General features: G+C 46.1%; 1 protein-coding gene across 1 annotated transcript in view; it reads left to right on the top strand.

Moving 5' to 3' along the window:
• Window positions 1–17,873, top strand: part of LOC119374372 (probable 4-coumarate--CoA ligase 2) — a 70,967-nt gene extending 53,094 nt beyond the window's left edge. Inside the window, exons 4-10 of the mRNA XM_037644465.2 lie at window positions 304–407; window positions 3,075–3,280; window positions 4,306–4,474; window positions 6,208–6,483; window positions 8,999–9,143; window positions 16,360–16,617; window positions 17,680–17,873. Of these exons, the coding sequence (XP_037500393.1) occupies window positions 304–407; window positions 3,075–3,280; window positions 4,306–4,474; window positions 6,208–6,483; window positions 8,999–9,143; window positions 16,360–16,617; window positions 17,680–17,807 (1,286 nt within the window). The 3' untranslated portion in view covers window positions 17,808–17,873. The remainder of the gene's footprint in view (window positions 1–303; window positions 408–3,074; window positions 3,281–4,305; window positions 4,475–6,207; window positions 6,484–8,998; window positions 9,144–16,359; window positions 16,618–17,679) is intronic.
• Window positions 17,874–20,642: the final 2,769 nt, after the last annotated feature.

The following is a 20,642-nucleotide window of genomic DNA, read 5'->3' as shown; positions in this document are numbered from 1 at the left end:
AGTTCTCTCGCCCTCAGAGTTATTGCATCCTACGTCGGAGGAAAGAGTGCACGTCTTCTGTGAGAGAAGCAGAAGACGACAATAAAGAATAGACCGCGTGCCGGTTCATCACGATGATAATTTTCTATCTACGACACACGGTCAACCTCGAGCATACCAGCTCTGATGTAAATCTCGCCGGGAGTGTTCACATAACTGCTATCGCAATAAAAAGTTTCGGTTCGGGTGGGACTGGGGATTCGAACCTGCGACCCCTCGTTGTTATACGTATTGCTGATATTTTCATTTTTATGTCCTTTCCAGATGACCTCCTCTTTCAAGTGAACTATGCGGACGCAACTCACATTTTGACCACACCACAGTATGCAGCTAAAGTCAGTGCAGTGAAGGAGAAAACGAATGTTAAGGTATGCTGATTACAACGCAGATACGTAATACGGCAGTGAGATTAGATAACCTAATGCGAATTCTGATGCTGCTATAGAGTCCGTCAAATCTTTACGAAAGAAATCGCCCCTAAGCGTCATCTTAGTGAAAAAATGGCATTTTTTTTACGGGGGAGGGGGGGGTGTTGATTATTACGAATAGCCTGTCAAACGTCAGGCAGACCCGCAGACTTATGAATGTGAAATTACTGAAAATACTGTAGGAACGTTGCCGTATATAAAGACGCAAGAATATTTTCCACAGATAATCTGCAGCCGAAATGCCCAAAGTTGTTGAGACAAGCGAAAGGTAGAATTAATTTTCGCTCGAAAGATGATATCGGGATTTTATACGTGTATAATGGGTGCATCAGAACTACTTCGCTTCGCCGCCTAAAACTGTCTGATGCAACAACCTGCTGAAATGACTAGAGAATACGACAGCTAACACAATGTTCAAGGACACAGACATCGTCAGATTGTACGAACGACTGGTTTTTGAAATGATTTATTTGTGCTTCGAATCTTTTTTCATTTATGTTTTCGTGGTATTTTAGAAATGTAGGAGCATTAGCTTAGTAATTATTGTTAATGAAATCTGCTTGGAGAACGCAGTATTTTTCCGTCCTGACGTGAACAGTGAGCGCTATTGAACCTGTAAGCGTGTGTGCACTATACGTAAGTGGTTTTCCGCTGTTTATCGGCTTACCTTACCAATTCTTCATTCAGGCGATTACTACCAATTTCAGAACATCATAAGCTTCGGGACACGGCTTAGTGGCCAGGCATATAAACGGAGATCCTACTTCCATATTTTTCTTTGCCGGTGCAGAACACAGCAAATAGTTGAGACGCATTGGTCCGAAAATCAAGATGCCTTTACACGTGCATGTAAATGAGGAAATGTGTATAAAATAACAATTACACTCAAAGATCAACAAGACCTCCGAGAAAAAATCAGATTTGAAGGATGAGCCTTAATTTCAACCACCACAGCCTTTTTTTTAGAGCGCAGCTCTCAGGCCCCCGTTCCTGCGTTGAGCGGCGTCGCCGTTGCCGTCGGTGGCGTAACCAATAGACATGAAAAGGTAACCGATAGATAAGAAAAAAAAATACCGCGGATTGAATGGGACTTCACTCCGAGCCCTCTGCATGGCAGTCGGGTATTCTACCACAGACCCACGCTGGAACTTGAAACTCATTTGCAAAAAGACCCTGTACGGGCGTAATGTAGGGCATGAGATGGGGTTAACCCACGTAATATACCGTGGCAGAAGAGTCAAATAACAACCTGTCGCCGCACAATGCTAATTGCGCAACTAGTGTGTGGTTTTAATGTTTCTCACCCACTGCAAAGTGCTCAGCCATAATTCTGCATCGTCATCAGCCACATGCAGCATCAGCAAAATGCACGTAATACGTTACAGGAATGTAGCGGGTACATCGCTTATCCGCAGAACGAAGAATAAGTAGTGTCCTACTTCACAAAAATTATGATTTATGGCGTAGTCGATACCTTTAGCAAATCCAAAACTCCAAACAGAGTTGGCCTTGCGCCAGCACGAAACTGCACTCAGAATTCGCATTAGGCAGTATCGTAGTCGTCGGTGAATTTTTTTTCGTTCTCCAAATATACCTCTCGAACGCTTTCATGTTGACTCCTTTCGTATGCTGACGCCTCCGCTGATACACGAATCCGCGCGGGCATCCTCAGAAGGGCTTCGCCGTACTCATTAAATTATAAAAGTGCGTCACTAGCTAATTACAAAAGGCACTGAGGCTGCACTGCGGCCTCATTCCCACCATAAATCAAGTGATTTTTTTTAGCACGTGCCATCTGCAAATTACAAATCGAAATCATGTCTGTAACTGGCGTTGGCAAGTGAAATATTCTCACTTCCTCATTCAGTACATTAGCAGGCAAACACAGGCGCGCACAGGAAGGTTCATGCACGTTTCTCAGCGCATCTCATATGAATATAGCATTAGCCTATCCCAGCAGTTGATGCCTGATTTCATAAAGGCAGTTAGCAGCCACTGCGCATACCACGCTACCGATGTCACGGGCACGTCAGGGGAGACATCAGGCGAACTTCCTAATGGAGGTTTCTTTCGTCGCGGAAGAACATGGAAGACTGGGCAGATCACGAAAAAAATATATATATACAGCGCTTACCGGCATATATTTACACAATAAGCGGGCACGAGTCGAAGGTGAATTGGATTAATGAGCGGTCTGGAGGCTGATTGTAGCGAACGGAACACAAGTGCGAGTAGTCAGCTCTCCATCGCTTCTTTCGCATGAGCAATTCTCCTTTAGATCAAGGATTAAATAGGATTTTTTCATTTTTCTGCACAAAAAGAGCAAGAGAGTGTCGTTGAACCATCAAACATACAATCAGCTAGTATGCATGCGCGAAGGAACGAAAAACAACTAAACAAGGCGGAACGCAAGGAAAGAAACACATTTACAGTGCTGTACCTGTGCGTCTTCCTTTTGGGTTCGTCTTTTCGCGGTGTCTTGTCCTCTCTTAGTATGAACCAACTCGCCGAACATATGTTTATGTACTCTTATCTACGGAAGCAGTTGCATATTATTTACGGATGCAGTCGTGATGTGTTACACAGGGTGTCCATTGGATATTCTAGGGTCTGTTCGTAATTGGCGACTCCGTTCCTGGCTTTGTGTCCGTGTCCGGTTTCGCTGAACTCAACGAGGACCACTTCAAAGAGGTGCCCATTGAAGACCCGAAGAACTGCACGCTCGCTGTCTTTTACTCTTCCGGGACGACGGGTCAAGCCAAGGCAATGGAGATATCTCATTACTGTTTGGTGGCGAACTTCTACATGGCCAAGTGCGTACCGTTCATATCTTCAGTTTGAGCACAAAATTACAGAAATCAGCAGCATACATTATACGTTGGTGCGTGTTCATCAGTACTTGTTCATTCTGGAATCTGTACACTTATTGTCTTCAAACATTATCTTGTATAATAATAATAATAATAATAATAATAATAATAATAATAATAATAATAATAATAATAATAATAATAAATTCCGAGGTCTCACGTGCCAAATCCACGACATGATTATGAGGCACGCCACAGCGGTGGACTACGGAAAAATTATGACCACCACCGGTTTTTTAGCGTGCACTTGTGAACATACGGGGGTCCTTGCATTTCGCCCCCATCAAAATGCAGCCGCCAGATCAAAAATTAAACCCTCCTGATTAACATTCCACCTCTTAACACCTTGTACGGCAGGCGCAGGTTAGCCCACGGTGGAATAAAAATATCGAATAACCTCCCGGTTGTACTTTTGCGCAATAAGCATTGTGCTGATGTGTCAGTGACAATGTTACGACAATCTACATTAAATTTCACATGACATGTTAACCTGAGTTGTAAAGGTGTTTTCTACTGATTTGCAAAGCCACAAAACTAAGGAGCGTTGCTAAGGGTCAATGTGATTCTCCAGCTACAGTTTGTAAGCACATGAAAAGAAGGCGTGCTTTCTTTAAACAATGCTAAGGAAAGCATCAGCGACACCCTATGCTCTCACGTGACATCAATTCAATTTATTTGGAGTTCTTATTCGACTGCATTGCGCTTACGTTTTCTAAACCGCACCGGGAACAACCAGCGGGATTAGCCATATTTCACCAAGCGAAGACGCGATGCGATGACGCCTTGACGTGGCGACATTCGTAAGATCATGGTGACGGCAAAAATTTTGGACATCTGTGACGCCATGAGTATATAACTACATGGAGTCGTTAGCGGCGTCCTGTGGCGCAATTCATTCAACGCCATAAACCATTTTACTGTCTGTAACGCCAGCGATCGTGAGCCACCATTTCTAACTGCCATTTCAGGGCTATAGTCAGCTACCAGCCTGGAGATATTCTTCTCGCCTGGTATCCCATAACCTATACACCTGGGTTTATATGCATCCCAGTATCCGTCTTTAGCGGAGCCACATGCGTCGTAGTAGAGTACGGATTGACATTCGACCAGTTCGTGTATTACGTCAACAAGTACAAGGTAAGTTTTGTAACCCAAATTTTGATGCCAGCCAAGAGACCTCATTTAGTACGCGCATGCGGTTTAGCCGCTTTTAAAGGAAAAAATAAATGGCCTGATTGGAGTGCTGTCTTATGGCCAGCTTTGATCTACGTCGTCACAAAATAGCAGTAAAAGGAAGGCTAGGGCGATCACGGTAGTTAAGCAATTCTGTAATATAAACATGAGCGTGGAACGTGTAAGGAGTCATTTAGGTCGCATATAGTATAGCTTAGTACACGGCAGTGCGTTCCATACTTTAGCATCGAAGGAAACAGGTCTCGGACCTAACAGAATAATGAGGTACTCATTGTCAAGTACACAATGACTTACAAGCCTTATCGCAAGTACATTTTGAACATACCAAACAGTTAACTTACCTCCGTCACGGCGTGTACTCTCACGGCTGTATACACGATAAATTAACAGCGGCAACGTCGAGTGAATAACATGTCACGTGTCATTTTATTTAGGGTCATGATATTATTGAGAACAAACAGACAATAATGGCAAGAAAAGTATCGGGGATATTATTGTAGTTGTTAGGAAACAAGTGTGAAGAAAGTAAAGTGGACGAAAAGATAATGAAACCACCTTCCTTATCGGCGGGTAACACACATAAGTCACTGTCTTTGAGGAAGGAAACCACTCGCCTCACCGGAAGATTAGCAGTAGGCGCCTTGCTTCGTAGCAGAACATCCACTCCTTCCGCGACGCACCTGTCAGCTTCACTGTCCGAAGCTTGCTTCGCAATTTGACGAACAGATGTCAGCAGCTCTGGGGCGTGTCTTTTTGGCTCGATCGCATACTTTGGTCCCAGTGCTAGTGTACGTCTGACATATTCCGGCAGATTGACACCTTCCGAAGTGTGTACGGTGTTTCCCGTCGAGGCAGGTTCTCTTGGAAAGGAACTTCTCAACCATGTCAGAGGTACACTATGTCAGACGTACACTAGCACTGGGACCAAAGTATGCGATCGAGCCAAAAAGACACGCCCCAGAGCTGCTGACATCTGTTCGTCAAATTACGAAAAGATAACTTGCCGCCGGCAGGGACCGGCAGGTTATCGATGCGTGCCATCGGGTGCCAAAGAATAAGTATCAAAGAATATCTTGTGCCAAAGAATAATGTTGTTGCGCAGTCGCAACCATACACATATCTCAGAGTGCATATGCCACACGTGGCTGGCACTAAAGTTTTCGTTTTCTAAATACGGTCCTCATCCTCAGGTTAAGCTCAAGCGCAAGGATGCCGGACAAAGAGTGAATCCGGCGCCTATTAAAGCTGCTCGGCGTAATGCCAAGCTTTCTGATTAAAGTAAACTTCTAGAGAGCACAGTTGTCGATTAAATGTATTTTTTCGCTGCAAGTGCAAGGCTCGATAGACTGATCTAAAGCAACAAAGTCCATTTTGTGTTCTTGTACACGAGAACCTGCACAAGAAGTACGGGAGACTCCAGGCTAGTGCCACCACCAACGTTTGCGTATACGTGACCATGTTTTCAATTTTATGAACGTCAGCCTTTTTGTCATCAAGAGCAGCTCCTTCCAAAACCAGAACTTCAATTCAAATATTTTGCACAATAATTAGTGACATGCACGTGTAGATCCCGAACGTGCGGAAGTACTATGTTGTTTGACGCGGTGCTATCTTCTTAGCACGTGACGCACTCGAAACACTCTGTTCAGAATTACTATTCGATTACTCGTTTTCAGGTGACATCACTAGCATTGCCCCCGCTGCAGCTGCACAGTTATTTAGCAGGCCTGATACGGACTGGAACGAAGCTTTCCTCCATAAAGACGATCAACGTGGGCGGCAGTGTATTAACCGAAGCGTTTGCCAAAGAGATACTCGCTGCCTTGGATGGTGCTCGCTCTCTGCAGAACCATTATGGCATGTCAGAAGCCTGTGGTGCCGTGTGCTCAACTCCAAAGTATGAAATCTCTTCGGGAAACGTTGGCTTTGCGGCACCGATGGTGGAACTCAAGGTAGGAACTACTGCAGGAAGCCTTCACGCCTCCTACATGTTGCTAGAATGTAGGTTTCCTCTTGAAGTATTCGCTGATAATACCCGATAGCCAGGAAAGCCCTCAGCTCAAAGTATTAGGCGCGACGCATATTATCGTTGCGGTCACAACCGTAGACAAATCCAAGGTGTACTGTTACTCTTTCAGTGACGTTCGGTTTGACGTAAAGTCCAATGTCGTTACATGTTTGCAGCATATTATCAACATTTCTATTTCTGCTTAATGGGTCGCAGGTACAAAGGCTCACTACTGAGCCTTTGTACGTGCGAGCACCAATAGCATATGAACCTTGTAAAATTTCGAAAACTTGTGCGCTAGCCCTCTTTTTAACAATCATAAAATCTAGTCGTACTGACGTATTCATGTCTATCAGCAACCGTGTCTTCCAATAATTTGTCTCAAATAATTCTAGCAATATCACTTTTCATATAAACTTCAGCTTGACATCCCTCTAGCGCCTAATCGGAAATTGTGCTGCCGTTTTCTTCCTCATTAACTTTGTTATTGCTTGCCGCAGATAATGTATTCATGAGTTCAGCTGGTTATACCTACATATCGCATAATTGTCAATTTAAAGATCTATGTCGCCATCGTGTTATTACGAAGTTCTCACAGCGGATATAGGCCTCCTGTACTGGGCCAGTGGCGCCACCTATCGACGCAAGAAGGCCTGCGTTGTGTGTGAATTGCGGCAGGGCTTCGTGGTACCTGTGGCTGTGTATGCACTGAGCATAGCTGATACTGACACTACAGTGGAGACCGTCTTGTAGAGACGGGACGGCAACGATCGCAGACCAAGACGTGTTCATAGCAGGCGGCATTCATCTACATCGACCTCTGGAAAGGATCGGCATGGACACGTAGCGCGCCGTAGTAAACACGATGTGTTTCACCTAAAGGTGACAGCCGGTCAAGTGACACCCTTGGCCGAAGAGTACTTTGAAAACTATGGCGCAACATAACCGAGAGCGCGGGATCGAACTGCTCACGCAAATCCGCTTACGGATAGCTCAGCCACAAGTAGCCACACAACGCTAAGGGAACCAAAGAGGTGCTGACCGTCGTTTTTATTTCACAGCCACGGGCGGGCTGCGATGGATCATAGTCGTTCAATACTGTCCTAAATCCACTTACCTGTCCGTAAGTAGTAACGTACTGCTGAGCAGTGTTGCTGCTCCTGCGGAATGCTGAATGGAAAGCAGTCGAATTCGTGAGGGCCAACGTGTGTGATAAAGCGGCGCTTCATTGATAACGATTTCGTGTTTTCTGTTGGGTGCATGCAATTTCGGACCGTTGAGTATCATGACATGTTCCGCTACACTGACATAGATCAACGGCTAACAGTCGCAGTGGTGCAGGGGTTGCGGTGCTCGCCTGCTGACTTAGCGCCATAATCACTAGACTGCCGTGGCGGCTAGAGGTGTGAGCTTTGCCCAGCAGTTGGCGTAGTCAGGCTGGTGTTGATGACATTGACTACAACTATGACGTGTGTCTTTCACATACAAGTGTATCGCCAATTATGACACTTCAAGCGATGCATGCATATCAGAAATATCAATCTATCAACAGCTAAAATCTCTAAATAGTTCTTCACTGCACTCATAACAAAGAACAAACGCTGCACAAAACGCCACCTATGCTTTCCTTGGCGCCATTATCCGCACGATCCACATGGTCTAATGAAAACCGCACTCCGATCACTGCTTCTTGCGGTCATGATGAAGAGGAGCATGTTGATTTTTCTAAGTCGTTCTCTGCAAGACAGTGATTCATCGATATTCAGCCACCATGCCGCGTAAACAATTAGCCGCGTAACAACCTACAAAACTGCAACTCTGAACAGCTGACTAAGGTCGCTTTCTTCTTTTTCTTGGTTTTATTAATATGACATCTGGTGTTTTACGCGCCAAAACCACTATATGATTGTGAGGGACGGCGAGGCGGAGCGCTTCGGAAAATATGACCATCTGGTCATCTTTAACGTGCGCTGACATCGCAGAGTACACGGGCCTCTAGCATTTCACCTCCATCTAAATGCGAACGCCGCGGCGGCCGGGATCGAAACCGCGACCTTCGGGTGAGCAGTGACCGCTACACCACCGAGGCGGACGTTTTCGTGGTTTTAACGTATCTTCGTTCGTTCTATGTGATTAGACTCTGCTGTGAAGACCCTTCATTTTTTGAAAATTGCACAATAAAGCGCACGATACAAGCATGAGGCTCACCCGAAATTTATTCTCTAATTAAAGTTGCAATCACCGTCGATATGATCATTCATGCACGTCCCGGTACAATGAAACTGCATTAATGAAATGTACTGTACAATGAAACTGGAAATTTTTAGCTGCCCTTGATTCTTCAATGAGTAATTTTCGAATCATCCTTTGAATAACCTGAGTAATGAATAATTTTAACTGGAGATTGCGCACTAGTGCACCTGATGTGGACACCCTTCCATGTCATTTACCGTGTGCAGTTCATCGACTTAGAGACAGGCGAGAAAGTGGGACCCAAGCAATACGGCGAGCTATATTTTCGTACCCCAAGCGTCATCAAAGGCTACTACAAAAATCCAGAGCTACTTAAGGAGGTTATGGATGAGGATGGATGGTGCAGATCAGGTACGTGTATTTACTCTCTTTGGCTTGACAAAGTACTGGGGGCCGAAAAACGAACAAAACGTTGTGATCCCCGTAAAAACAAGCATTTCGTTTTCAATCACTGTTTTTCTGACAGTCATACAGCGCACATACAGGTTGCCTTTGATAGTGTAGGTGAGGGACTTCGGTTCATTAGGAAAATGGGAGAAGGCAACAGCATTAAGTTTCTCGATTTCGACCAGTTCTGCAAGTGCAACCCCATTTGTTGGATATATAATCCCAAAACTAAGAAAAGTATGTTGCCCTATCACAGTGCGCAGTTGAAACTTGTAAAGAGAGGGATCGCCATGGCCTGCCTGAAATAGTCGCTAGAAAAATCCTGCCGCCATAAAATGGTAGCAAGCTTTGGACTGAATGTTGCCCGCCTAATTAACTGCTTCAAAGTTACCTCCTTCTCTTGCTTTTTGTGTGTGCGAGTCTTCTCTGCAGAAGCTGAAACGTCTCGGAAAACATGACACAAGTAAGCGTGCGCGGCAACCTACGATAGCTATACCGTACACACACACCGCCTCTCGCACAACTTGAAAAAGGTGGTCTAAAAGTACACCGTCAACGTCGTGTTCACGGCTCACAAAGGTACGCTCCCTGACCTCGAAAACAAAGAGCAAGAAGTGCGTGAAGAAGCGTGGCACTCTTTTCACCGCATATTTCACGAATGTAATTTATAAGGTCCCCCTCCGCTGCAATGAAAGAACCAGAGAGCACGCGCTCTCAGTTAAGAACTCGGGAGACCATTTGGCCGATCACTGCAAGAAATGAGTGCGCACAACTGAATTTGTGGGCACAAGTTTTCTGATACTGGCACTAGGTTGGGCGGAAAGGGAAATTATTGAAGCTTAGTATATGTTGAAGACCAGTGACATGGCTTCAATAACACTCTTCCAGAGGGAAGTGAGCTTCTTGGAAGAACAAGCTTAATTTCTGGCTTCTTGGAATTGCACCTTCACCATTTAGCGTAGTTTTATTCCCGTGTTTTTTACACCCTTGTTTTTTGACACTCCCCTTGGACCTTTATGTCTCCTTTCTTTTATTTTAACACGAAAGTGTTTTATGCCGGGGTGCACCAAGACTTCAGGGACGTATTTCCGTCACGGAAATGACGTCGAAAAAATGTACACGATCAGATGGCAAAGAAAAAAAGTTCCGTCAACGGGCATCGAACCCACGACCACTCGGTCCACAAGAACAGATGCTGGGCGCGCTATCCACCGCGCCATGGTCACAGACTCAAGAGGCTTTTCAAACGCGCCTTTTATATCTACCACTCTCCCGGTTGGCGGGGTGGTGTTGCGCTCTGGGAGCGGCAAAGTAAAGTAATTCATCATAACTGTGGCATCCGCGATTAGTACCTGCAACGCGTTACACGTTAGTCCCATTCGGCGCGTTTTCAATAGAAGTGCAATTTTGTCAATGCCTTAACACACCGCGAGGTGGCGACCTTAACGCAAGCGTCGGAAAAGCGTCGGCCTCGCTCATAGCATCACGCTAATCAAACCAAAAATAGCTCTGCGATGCGCGCCTGCCTCACCTGGCTGTAACACGACGTTCCCCGCCTACGCGCTCTCCCCGAGAAAAATTGCGGCCGGGCTACGGGGTCGGCACGACGCGCTTTGCGTTTCCCTCTATAGTACGGCCGTGGTTTTCAATCACATTTTCACATGCTGCAGGATAGCGACCAAGTTCTGCGTCCCATATACGACGCTCTTCTGGCTATCACAACTCGTTCTCTGATTACGCTTTCACCGTTAACTACAACAGCTACCACAAAGGTTTGTTTAATCACTGAACGTGGACGTTAGTCGTCGGCATGGAGATGTACCACCAAGCATCAAAGTGGGTGCATCCACGTTAAACAGTGCTACAGCTGCCAGACATCAATATACATTGTGTAAACTATCTTATATCAACGTACAGTAAACATTCAGTTACTTCTATAAGGGCACGTTTTACTTTCGTGTTATTCCGATTCCTATGACGGAGGGATCAACCATGCTTTTTTGTTACAATTTTTGTTTTTCTTTTTTTTTGACGCTGAACCTCGCCATGTAATTTTTTGTTGTATTTTTCCTGTTCATTTTGCTTCGAAATACGTCTCTGCTCATCTGAAATGATGCACCGCTAAGAGAAAAAGTTTCAGGCATTGTTTTCTGGTGTCCGTTCAACTAGAACCTTTGTTGATGTCTTATAGTTCGCGATGCTTTTTTTGTTGCTCAGTGCCAGGGGCGTAGCCAAGGGGGGGGTTGGGGGGGTTCAAACCCCCCCCCCCCAAAGTTTTCAGTTTTGCTTGCGTATATAGGCACGCACACATACAAACGCACGCACGAACATACATAAAGTATGGTTGAACCCCCCCTGAAAAAAATTTCTGGCTACGCCCCTGCTCAGTGCGTTCGCGTTACATCTGCGGTCTTCCTTTGCTCTGGCAGGATCTTTTCGATTGAATTACTATCTGTTGCACATGCGCGCCACCATGAACTATGTAGCGTGGTTGTCTGGCGGCTGCTTCAAGGGATGATACCGTGCTGACTCTGTTTTCAGTCCGATTACTCCGAGCGCCATACCCGTTGCACCTCTAGCACTGTGTACATACCTATATGTTTCTTCAATAAAGAACTATTGGAAGATAGCGCCAGTCGTCCGTGTGTTCTTTTTTTTGCGCTACAGTGTGCCAGAATTATGTACCAACAAGCCCAACACGATACTTTAACCCATGTACCCGTCTGTCCTAGTGTCGCTTTGCGCTACGATTCTTTTTCAAGAAGTCATGAATCAACTAGCCCCAAGAAAGCGTTTTGCTAAGCCCTCTACCACGGCGTGATTCATAGTCATACAGTGGTTCTGACACGCAAAACGCCAAGAATTATGGTTAGGTCTTCATTTTATGTCACATGGCTGTGGAGGTAAAGAATACAGCAGCCACACTGACAAAAAAATAGGACCCTTAAGCTCTACCTTTAAGTGTTGAACGCGATAGCGAAATCCGGCCCCCATTGCGCACCTCAACCACTAAGTGCATACTTATTAATGTGTGTTGTGACACACACACGCACACAGACACACCGCGCGCGCGCTATGTATCTATAGCAATGGTACAGACACTGGTACAGGTTTTCGATCTAAAGCACTTCCCTGTGCTAGAGTCGAGACATATATCTCACAATGGCCTCCAGATGGCAGCACATTATCTAATGTTTGCTGTTTGCTTGACCAACGCCTCCTCTAGAAGGGAGCATGGCCTCCGAGATGGCGGGGGCGCCTCCATTTTTGGAGCTCCTCGAAAGTTCACGTGTGTTTTTAGCGGCGATGGCTGCACTATCCCGGCTTTTTTCGAAGCATAACGTCGCGCAAAAACCGTAGTTTGATGGCCTCGCCAATGCGCCTACAAATCGCCGAATGGTCTCATTTTCGTCGTGACACCTGCCGAACAAAATGGATTATGGAGACTCCTTCCACTACACGGCATTTATGTACTGTTTTTTCCCTGAGCAAATGCAAGTAACATTGTGGCCTTGTAGTAGGACACCTGCTTGCCACGCAAACAGCCCGGGTTCGATCCTCAATGGGACCGGAGATTTTTATTGTTTATCTTATTTGCAGCTTTCTCGATGTTTCGGTCACGGACGATTTTTCGCTCACAAGCGACGTAGCGACGCCGACGGCGGAATTTCTGCGAAACAAGCTCGCTTACGCTATCGCGTTAATAAACCGTTCATTGGACCAACTTGTGCCCATCAGAACATAGCCATCAGAGTTCAATGACAGCATTAAGCACAGCTGTCGGTGATCGAAAATACTGCCATACACGTTTCTTTTATTTTTATGGAACCGGTCCGCAACTCGCATAACCACTACCTTGCGTAAGCCGCGCCCTATTGTCAGGGAACATTCGAGAACGAAAACAGTAGAGTTTATTCTGGAACTAATCCGTTGACCAACAACAAGGCTGAAATCTTCAATGCTACAGGTATATAGCGCGGACGCGCTTTACAGCTGATCAGATTACCGACGACCGACGACAGTGCGTGCCGCTGTCAAGTGTACAGCGTGCATTGCTTGTACGTTAGCTCTTCATTTCCAGGGCACAAGTTCGCCCGAATAAAGAGTTTCGTCTGGAAGATACCGACTACTGATTTATTCAACGTCACGACCACATGAAAATATGATCGATCGGTGAAACACGTCAGGTCGTACTCACGTGTCTATCTAAATCCCAGCGTAATCTCTGGTGCTTACGTAAGTTCTACGTTGCACGTGGCTCTTCGCGTTGCAAAGGCAATGTGGTTAGAATCACCCATAACATTCTGAAGCTTCGTACACCTAGTGGTATACACGCCAAGGCGAGACTTCCGCCGAATGATACCTTGTCTCACAGTTTTAGCCGGTGAAAAAGACGAAACAGCTTTCGAAACAGTAAGAAATTTTGTCAGAGTGAGAAAGTAGAAACAAGTACGTATACCACTAAGGAAACAACATAAAGAGGTTGGTTGCACACAGATCTGAGAATGGCTTGTACGGCGTCACGGACGAGTAAGGAATCTCCGGATTGGCATAAAGGCAGTGTTTGTACGGCTTCACGGACGAGCAAGGAATCTCCGGATTGACATAAAGGCAGTGTTTTCTAACAAGAAAACACTGCCTGAAAACATATACAGCTGCAATTTTCAATCGATACATTTCGATTGAAAATTGCAGCTGTATATGTTTTGGAGTATGCTAAATGTGCGCAATAGTGAGCGTGTTATATATGCTCGCTATCTTTGGTGAGCCGAATGATATCCAAGCTTAGTTGGTTTTACTCGGAACCCACTTACTCATCACCTATTTGCTGCTTCTGTTGCCAGTTCATCCACTGTTCTGCGGCTAGATAGTTCTGTTAAAATGGACAGTGACGTCGCATTTTTTCATCGTCCAGATAGCTCTTAATCGCCCAGATACGCATATAGTAGGCGCGGCTTAGCATGTTCACTGTAGAATGGAATGGAATGGGAAATATTTTATTCAGGTCTGTCGGAGCGTGAAATACCACAATAAAACAGTGAAACAGTCACATGTATCCCTGCACATTAAACCTAAGGATATATCTTGAAAGCCAGCTCTGCCATTTCATTCACTGTCTTTAACCTAATTAAACCTCAATCTCCCTTGCCAGATTGTCAACTGTTATATCGTTATAACCTCCTCGTTGAGTATTTGGATGGGTTTACAAGAACACTAATAAGGGCTAGCTTCTTCGAGTGTATGTCAGCCTTAGTGTCACCGAGTTGTTTGCTTTATTAGTGCAGATAATAATTTTTCTATGTTAAGTTCTCAAATGATTCTCTGCAGTCGAGCTGCTGACAGAAGAATCCGGCACGCCGTACTGGTGGCCACTCGCCGGCGGAGCGCTCCGGTGAAAAAAATCACAGCATATCCGCGCAGTGAATGATGATGAGTGGGCGAAGCTGCGGAGGTTCATCGGTAAACCGTGAATCTTCCGTGAATTCTGCCCAGTACATCATCACCGACGTGAGATCGGGCGCGTTTATACTAAAGGTTCGATGCGTTATGCCGACTTGCAGCTCACTTTAATTTTACATGTACGCTGTGAATTTTCATTGTTTAGAAAACCATTGCTTTAGAAAACATCTGGCGTCTTGCGTTAAGTAGCTGGCGTCTTTTCGTTTTGCTTTAGAAACATCTGGCGTTCTTTCGTTTTGCGTTTAGAAAACATCTGGCGTCTTTCGTTGGTTTATTTCATCAATCCACGGCGTTTTGAACAAAATTTTTATTGTTTAATCACGCACAGGAGAAATCTCACCAGGCACTACCTTGGAGGTAAACATTGGCTGCTAACGGGAATGAGAAACAGAAGTCGGCTTTTAGCTAACACTTACACTTCTACTAACGTTTCCTACTGGAACATGCCAATGGCTGCTAATGGGGAATGAGAGACAGAAGAATTCGGCTTTTAGTTAACGCGCACGCTGCGAATTTTTGATTGTTCAACAACGCACAGGAAAAATCTCCCACCGGCACCACCTTGGAGGTCAAGATCTGGTACTAGCGTTACGACTGATTACGCACTACTACGAGGGACGAACGGGTGCCGCTTTAGGGAGCTTCGCCCCTAAAAATACAGCCATTGTCTGCGGGTGCGTGTTGTCTCTAGCAAGCAAACCTCGTGCCCCAGTACATGTAGGCCGGCGTTGTCTTGTGACCACCGTGCTCGTGACTAAAGGCTAGAGTTAGGAGCCTCTTAGCAGCGTCACAGTCGTGTAGCGTAGATATACCGAACAGGCAAGCGCTATCGAAGAGATAAATGACACCGAACGCAACGAAATATAAGAGGTGTCCAAGCACAGGTATACGCGCACCCACAGCGCTTCCCGGCCCCCATCTGCCCAGTTCCCCTTGTCACAGCGCTAAGGAGCGCCTAAAGCTAGCCTTCCAGCGCAAGGCAAGGACAATCTAGATAGGCTAGGGAGCGAGACTTGCTGGCTAGGGAGACCGCGCACGCACACACTGTGACACTGTTTTTCCAGCTGTGCACTCCGCCGGCGAGTGGCTACGTGTCCGGCGTTCCGAATTACTTTATGAGCATCTGTATATAGCTACTATCTTTACACGCTGTCTTGTCCCATTTAACTTGACAATTTTCCTGCAGTAAGCTGTTTGGGCTACCGACGCCTTGCTCTGAACACTGGAAGCTGCTTGCTTGGTGCTGTCTTGCGGGGCTTCCCTCATGTTTTTTTTCTCCTTTTGAACATAACATTTATGTCAGAATTTATATGACAAGTAGTAGGTAACGTTGCGGAGAAAAGCAGATAGTTAGCCTAGCTCTAGATGGGGACCCATGCCTCAAGTTTTGTATTATGGCAAATGAACAGAGCTTCCCTTTAACGTAGAAATAGGCCAGTCGGCTCCGCTTTATACGAACACAGATAATAGAGTTCCTGCTTAGTTTTACAGACTACTGTCTGAACGCAAGAACTTCATGAGTTAACGAAGTATGACTGATTGCTTTCTATCTTGAACAAGTATGGTAAATTGTCCTCATACCGCACATTTTGTGTGCGCTACGTATGCTCTTTCAAAGGGCGATTTCTGTTTTAAATAGTTGGTTGTCAATTTTGGCACTCTTGTGAAAAAAACTCAAAAAAGAAAGAAGCACGTTATTTCATTTATATCTTCCATATAGGGGACATCATGTACTACGATGAAGACGGCCGTGTCTACTTCGTGGACAGGGTGAAAGACATGATTAGGTGCCTACACCTGCTCGTGTCGTCCATGGAACTTGAAGGCCTTCTGCAGAGTCACCCCAGTGTGGCCAACGCCGTCGTGGTGGGAATCCCGAATATCAAGTACGGCGACGCCCCGGCTGCGTTCGTTGTTCTGCGAGATCCGTCTTCGGCGTCAACCGAGCTGGCAGCTGAGCTCAAGGAGCACGTCGCCAGTAAGCCAAGTATTACATTCGCAGAATTTGAGTACCGAAGGAACTTTGACCGTTTTTATCCATTTATCTATCTATCTAGCTGTCCGCGTCGGGGTGCTCTCGCGATCGTCTCCTTCACTTGGTATAACACAAAATTAGCATAGGAGGAAATCAATGTATTACGAACACGATCAACAGGTCAAGACACGAATACCTTGACATGCTTTTCGCGAGCGTCACGAAGCCTTTCCACAGTCCCGTGTAGGGCACACCCACATACTACGCCCCATGGAATGCGGGCATGCGCCACACGTGAATCACAGTCTAGAGCTAACCAGCTAGGGTGAGAACAAAGCTCAACGCATTTAAGTCAGGGCGCCCGTGTCGTAGAAAAACGTGGTGCCGTCGCCGAAGCACTTGTGGTTAAGCGAAAAATCTCTATGGACGCAAGCAATATAAACCACGGTTCCAGACGTAATCGATCTCAAGCCTTCTATGGGCAGGCAAGTGTTTTACCATCATGCCGCGCCGACACGTCGGTGCAACGTAGCTGATTGTTGCTGCAGTGTCGGCTATTGGCTTTGATAACAACCTTATAAGCACTGCGTGTATACTCGTCAGGGTCAGCATGTTATAGTTAAACGTCGGTCGACCCCAGAGAAATACGCCAACGAGCACTATCATGATGGGCACATCATTGCACCGTAGTGTGTACATCGTTTCGAGAAAGCAGACGTATGTGTACTAATATTATTGCTGACGTTATTTTGGACCATAACCGACCATTTACACCTCAGTGTAGTCGGTGTGCCTGGTAAGCACACGATATGCGCAAAACTACTCAGTTTCGGCAAGAACGTAGATCCGAGGCGTAACGCTTGGCTCCATGCAAAAAAAAATAATAATATTGAAGAAAAATCAGTAGGTAAAAAGAAATGTGTCGCATGCAGCTACTTGCTGACGGTTTCGCATAAAATCGATTCTCAAAAGTCGGGGATCTCCAGGATTTGTCATTGCACTGCGTCAAGACAAAACAAGAACGCAATTATTGAACATCCAATTCTTTCTGTGCATTTTTCCCAGGCAAAACTGAGAAGTTCAAGCATCTCTACGGAGGCCTGGTGTTCGTGGACCGCTTGCCAAGGAACACCAACGGCAAAGTTTTCAAGCGTCAACTAAAGCTTATGTATGCCAAGTCGAAGATATACTAAGGACCGAATTCGTACCATCATCGATTATATAAAAAATAACAAAACTTCCAACTCGCTTATCAAATTGTAAAAACTACAGTTTACTAATAATGGGTCTTAGGCGCCAAAGCCACCCAATGATTTTGAGTCACGTTGAAGTTTGGACACTACATTGTACATTCAACCTGTAGTTCATTAGCCCTTTCCGCCGTGGTGTCCTATAAAAAGGCACGGAGAAATATTGCTTTAAAATGTGACATAGATAACGAGGAAACTCAAGGATGCGCTTGAGATATCCTCCTCAATACACCTGCGCAAACATAGGAAGTAGTTTTTACAGCGAAAGCTGTTATGAGATCATTTCACCGGCCGTTTTTGGCGCCGTAGTTGTCCGCCGCCGCCGCCGCCGCCGCCGCCGGTGTCCGTAACCAGTATCGCTCGAAATAAGAAAAAAAACGAAATAGAAAAAAATTCCAGGATGGAACGAGGTTCGAACCTGGGCCCTCTGCGTGGGAGCCCAGTATTCAACCTCTGAGCCATGCCGGTGCTTGAAACTGCTTTGCAAAAAGGTCCTATACAGGCTTCATGTCGGGAAGGAACCACATTAGCATATGCAATATAGCGTGGTAGAAGAGTAAAATAAGCACCAAGCGTCGCACAACGCGAATTCTGTAACCAGGCGTCACACAATGCGAATTGCGCAACGAGTAGGTTGTTGAATGCTTCCAACCCATTACAAAGGTCTCTGCCATAATTCTTCATCGTCATCAGGCACAGCATCAACAAAGTGCGCATAATGTCTTACATGCATTTAGCAGGTACCAACGCTCTCCGTAGAATGACGAAAAATCGCACAGTGCCTGCCGCCCTACTTCTCAAAAATTACAATGATTTATAGCGTAGTGGGTTCCTCGCAAGTGCACTTGTATTGGTTGCCAAGGAAGCCCATAAGCACATCATCCATTTCCTCGGAGTCTCAGCAAAGTTCTTCGCCCCCCCCCCCCCGTCTCTCTCCCACGTTAACGTATGTTATACAGCATGACGGGAGAGGGAAATAGCGACCGGGCGTCACCCAATGCAAATTACATAACTGGTGGGCCGTTTAAAGATTCCAACCCATTACAAAGGGCTGAGCCATAATTCTTCATCGTCATCAGTCGTCGCGTCAACAAAGTGCACATAATGCCTTACAGACGTGTAGCTGGTGCCTCGTTTCTCCGCAGAATGACGAATAATCGCTTAGTAGGTGCTTCCCAACTTCACAAAATTGTGATTTATGGCGTAGTGGGTACCTTTCTAGTGCACTTGTATTGTAGCCCCAAGAGAGCTTAACGGGCTCTAGAAAGGCCGCTCTTCCAGCTTTCGCTGTGACTGTGCTGCGGGTTCAGCGCAGGCCTGGCGTTTTTTGATCGTCGTCTTCCTCGGATCTTCAATGTGGAAAGCAAGAGCGGAAGGTGAGTAACAAGACAAACGCCGCAACCGAATATTTGAACTTATTATCCTGAATAACTATTATCTCCGCAGATGCCGTAAATTTCTCTGCTGTTTCTAAGATGTTAAGTGGTTTATTTACAAAGTGGATCTTCTCTAATATTTACGCGTCGCCCGAACGTTGCACAACTTTTATGTCCTAAATATAGTACATTAGGACTTAGTGGTTGTCAAATCTCTGAATGCCTTAGCCCGCTGATACAAATCTCTGAATGCCTTAGTCCGCTGATCCAATTTCTTGCTATCGCATTCAGTGATTCGACTGAAGGGCGAATCAATGAATGCGATAGCAAGAAGTTGTAATGTCACAGGAAGAACGTCATGTAGCTAGAAACTTGCTGTGCGATGCTAGCTCAAGCGCAAAGGATGCTTGAAAAAAAAACCACGCGAGGCGAGTGCGAACTAACAACTGTCAGAGCTCGCCACTTGCAGCGTGCTGCTCAAACACAATGAAGGACGCACGAAAAGAACGCACTGGTATACAGAGGACCAGCGCGCACTGTCAGAGTTGTTACTTGGCGAGAACATTGGGTCACTCAGGATCAAGCCATTTCTTGCTTTTCACTTGAATGGCGTCCTCACTCTCTCCCGAAACAGTCTGCCCGACCATGTTAAAGCGTGTCTTAAAGCGTTGCAGCCAACCCGAAAATAAAATTCTCGGCGCCGAGAATGAATGCAAGATTCTTAGCCTTATGTTGTAACATCGGTCCTGATACAGGAATGTTTCGGGCACTTGCGCCGATGAACCTTTTGTGTAGCGACTTCACAATATCTTCAAAGGGAGCTTTGCGCACACGCCGAGCGCCCGAGTGCTGAATCTTCTCGGTCGTGGCCTTTATGTCGCCTTTGTTTTGTAGCGTTAGCTACACTGCCCTAGCCGAGCCAATTTCGCGTGCATCAAGAGCCGTGCTGCGCATGCGCGAGGATCAGTGATGTCACGCACCGGAGCCGGCAGCTCCCGCGCACTCCGCTGCCGCGCGCGACTCGCCGCCGCCGGTCTGCCCTTCCCAGAGGAGTGACGTCGTAGCCTTGGCAGACGTATTGGCGCCGGCGCGCACGCAGCTGTTCGCCTTCGCTCTGCGGTGGCCGTCTGACACTGCGCTGGAGCCGCTTGATAGCGCCTTTGACTGGCGTTTGCCAGTGCGGTATAGCCATGGAGAAGGAGACAGCACATGCTGCTCAACGGCGCAGAAGAGCGGAGAAGCTTAACTCATCCGATGCCGAAGTAGTTGCCTGGCAAAATATCTATACACGTACCACATAATACGTATACCGTATGTGTGTCATCGGAGCAGCAGTAAGCATGATAATCAAGCTTATCCTAGACAATCAGGAAAGCTAAGAATATTTAGCTGAACCTTTGCT

Source organism: Rhipicephalus sanguineus, chromosome 11 (genome assembly GCF_013339695.2).
Source record: "Rhipicephalus sanguineus isolate Rsan-2018 chromosome 11, BIME_Rsan_1.4, whole genome shotgun sequence".
Classification (NCBI taxonomy): Eukaryota; Metazoa; Arthropoda; class Arachnida; order Ixodida; family Ixodidae; genus Rhipicephalus; species Rhipicephalus sanguineus.
Note: the sequence above shows the minus strand (reverse complement) of the source record. Positions and strands in the feature narration are given on the sequence as shown.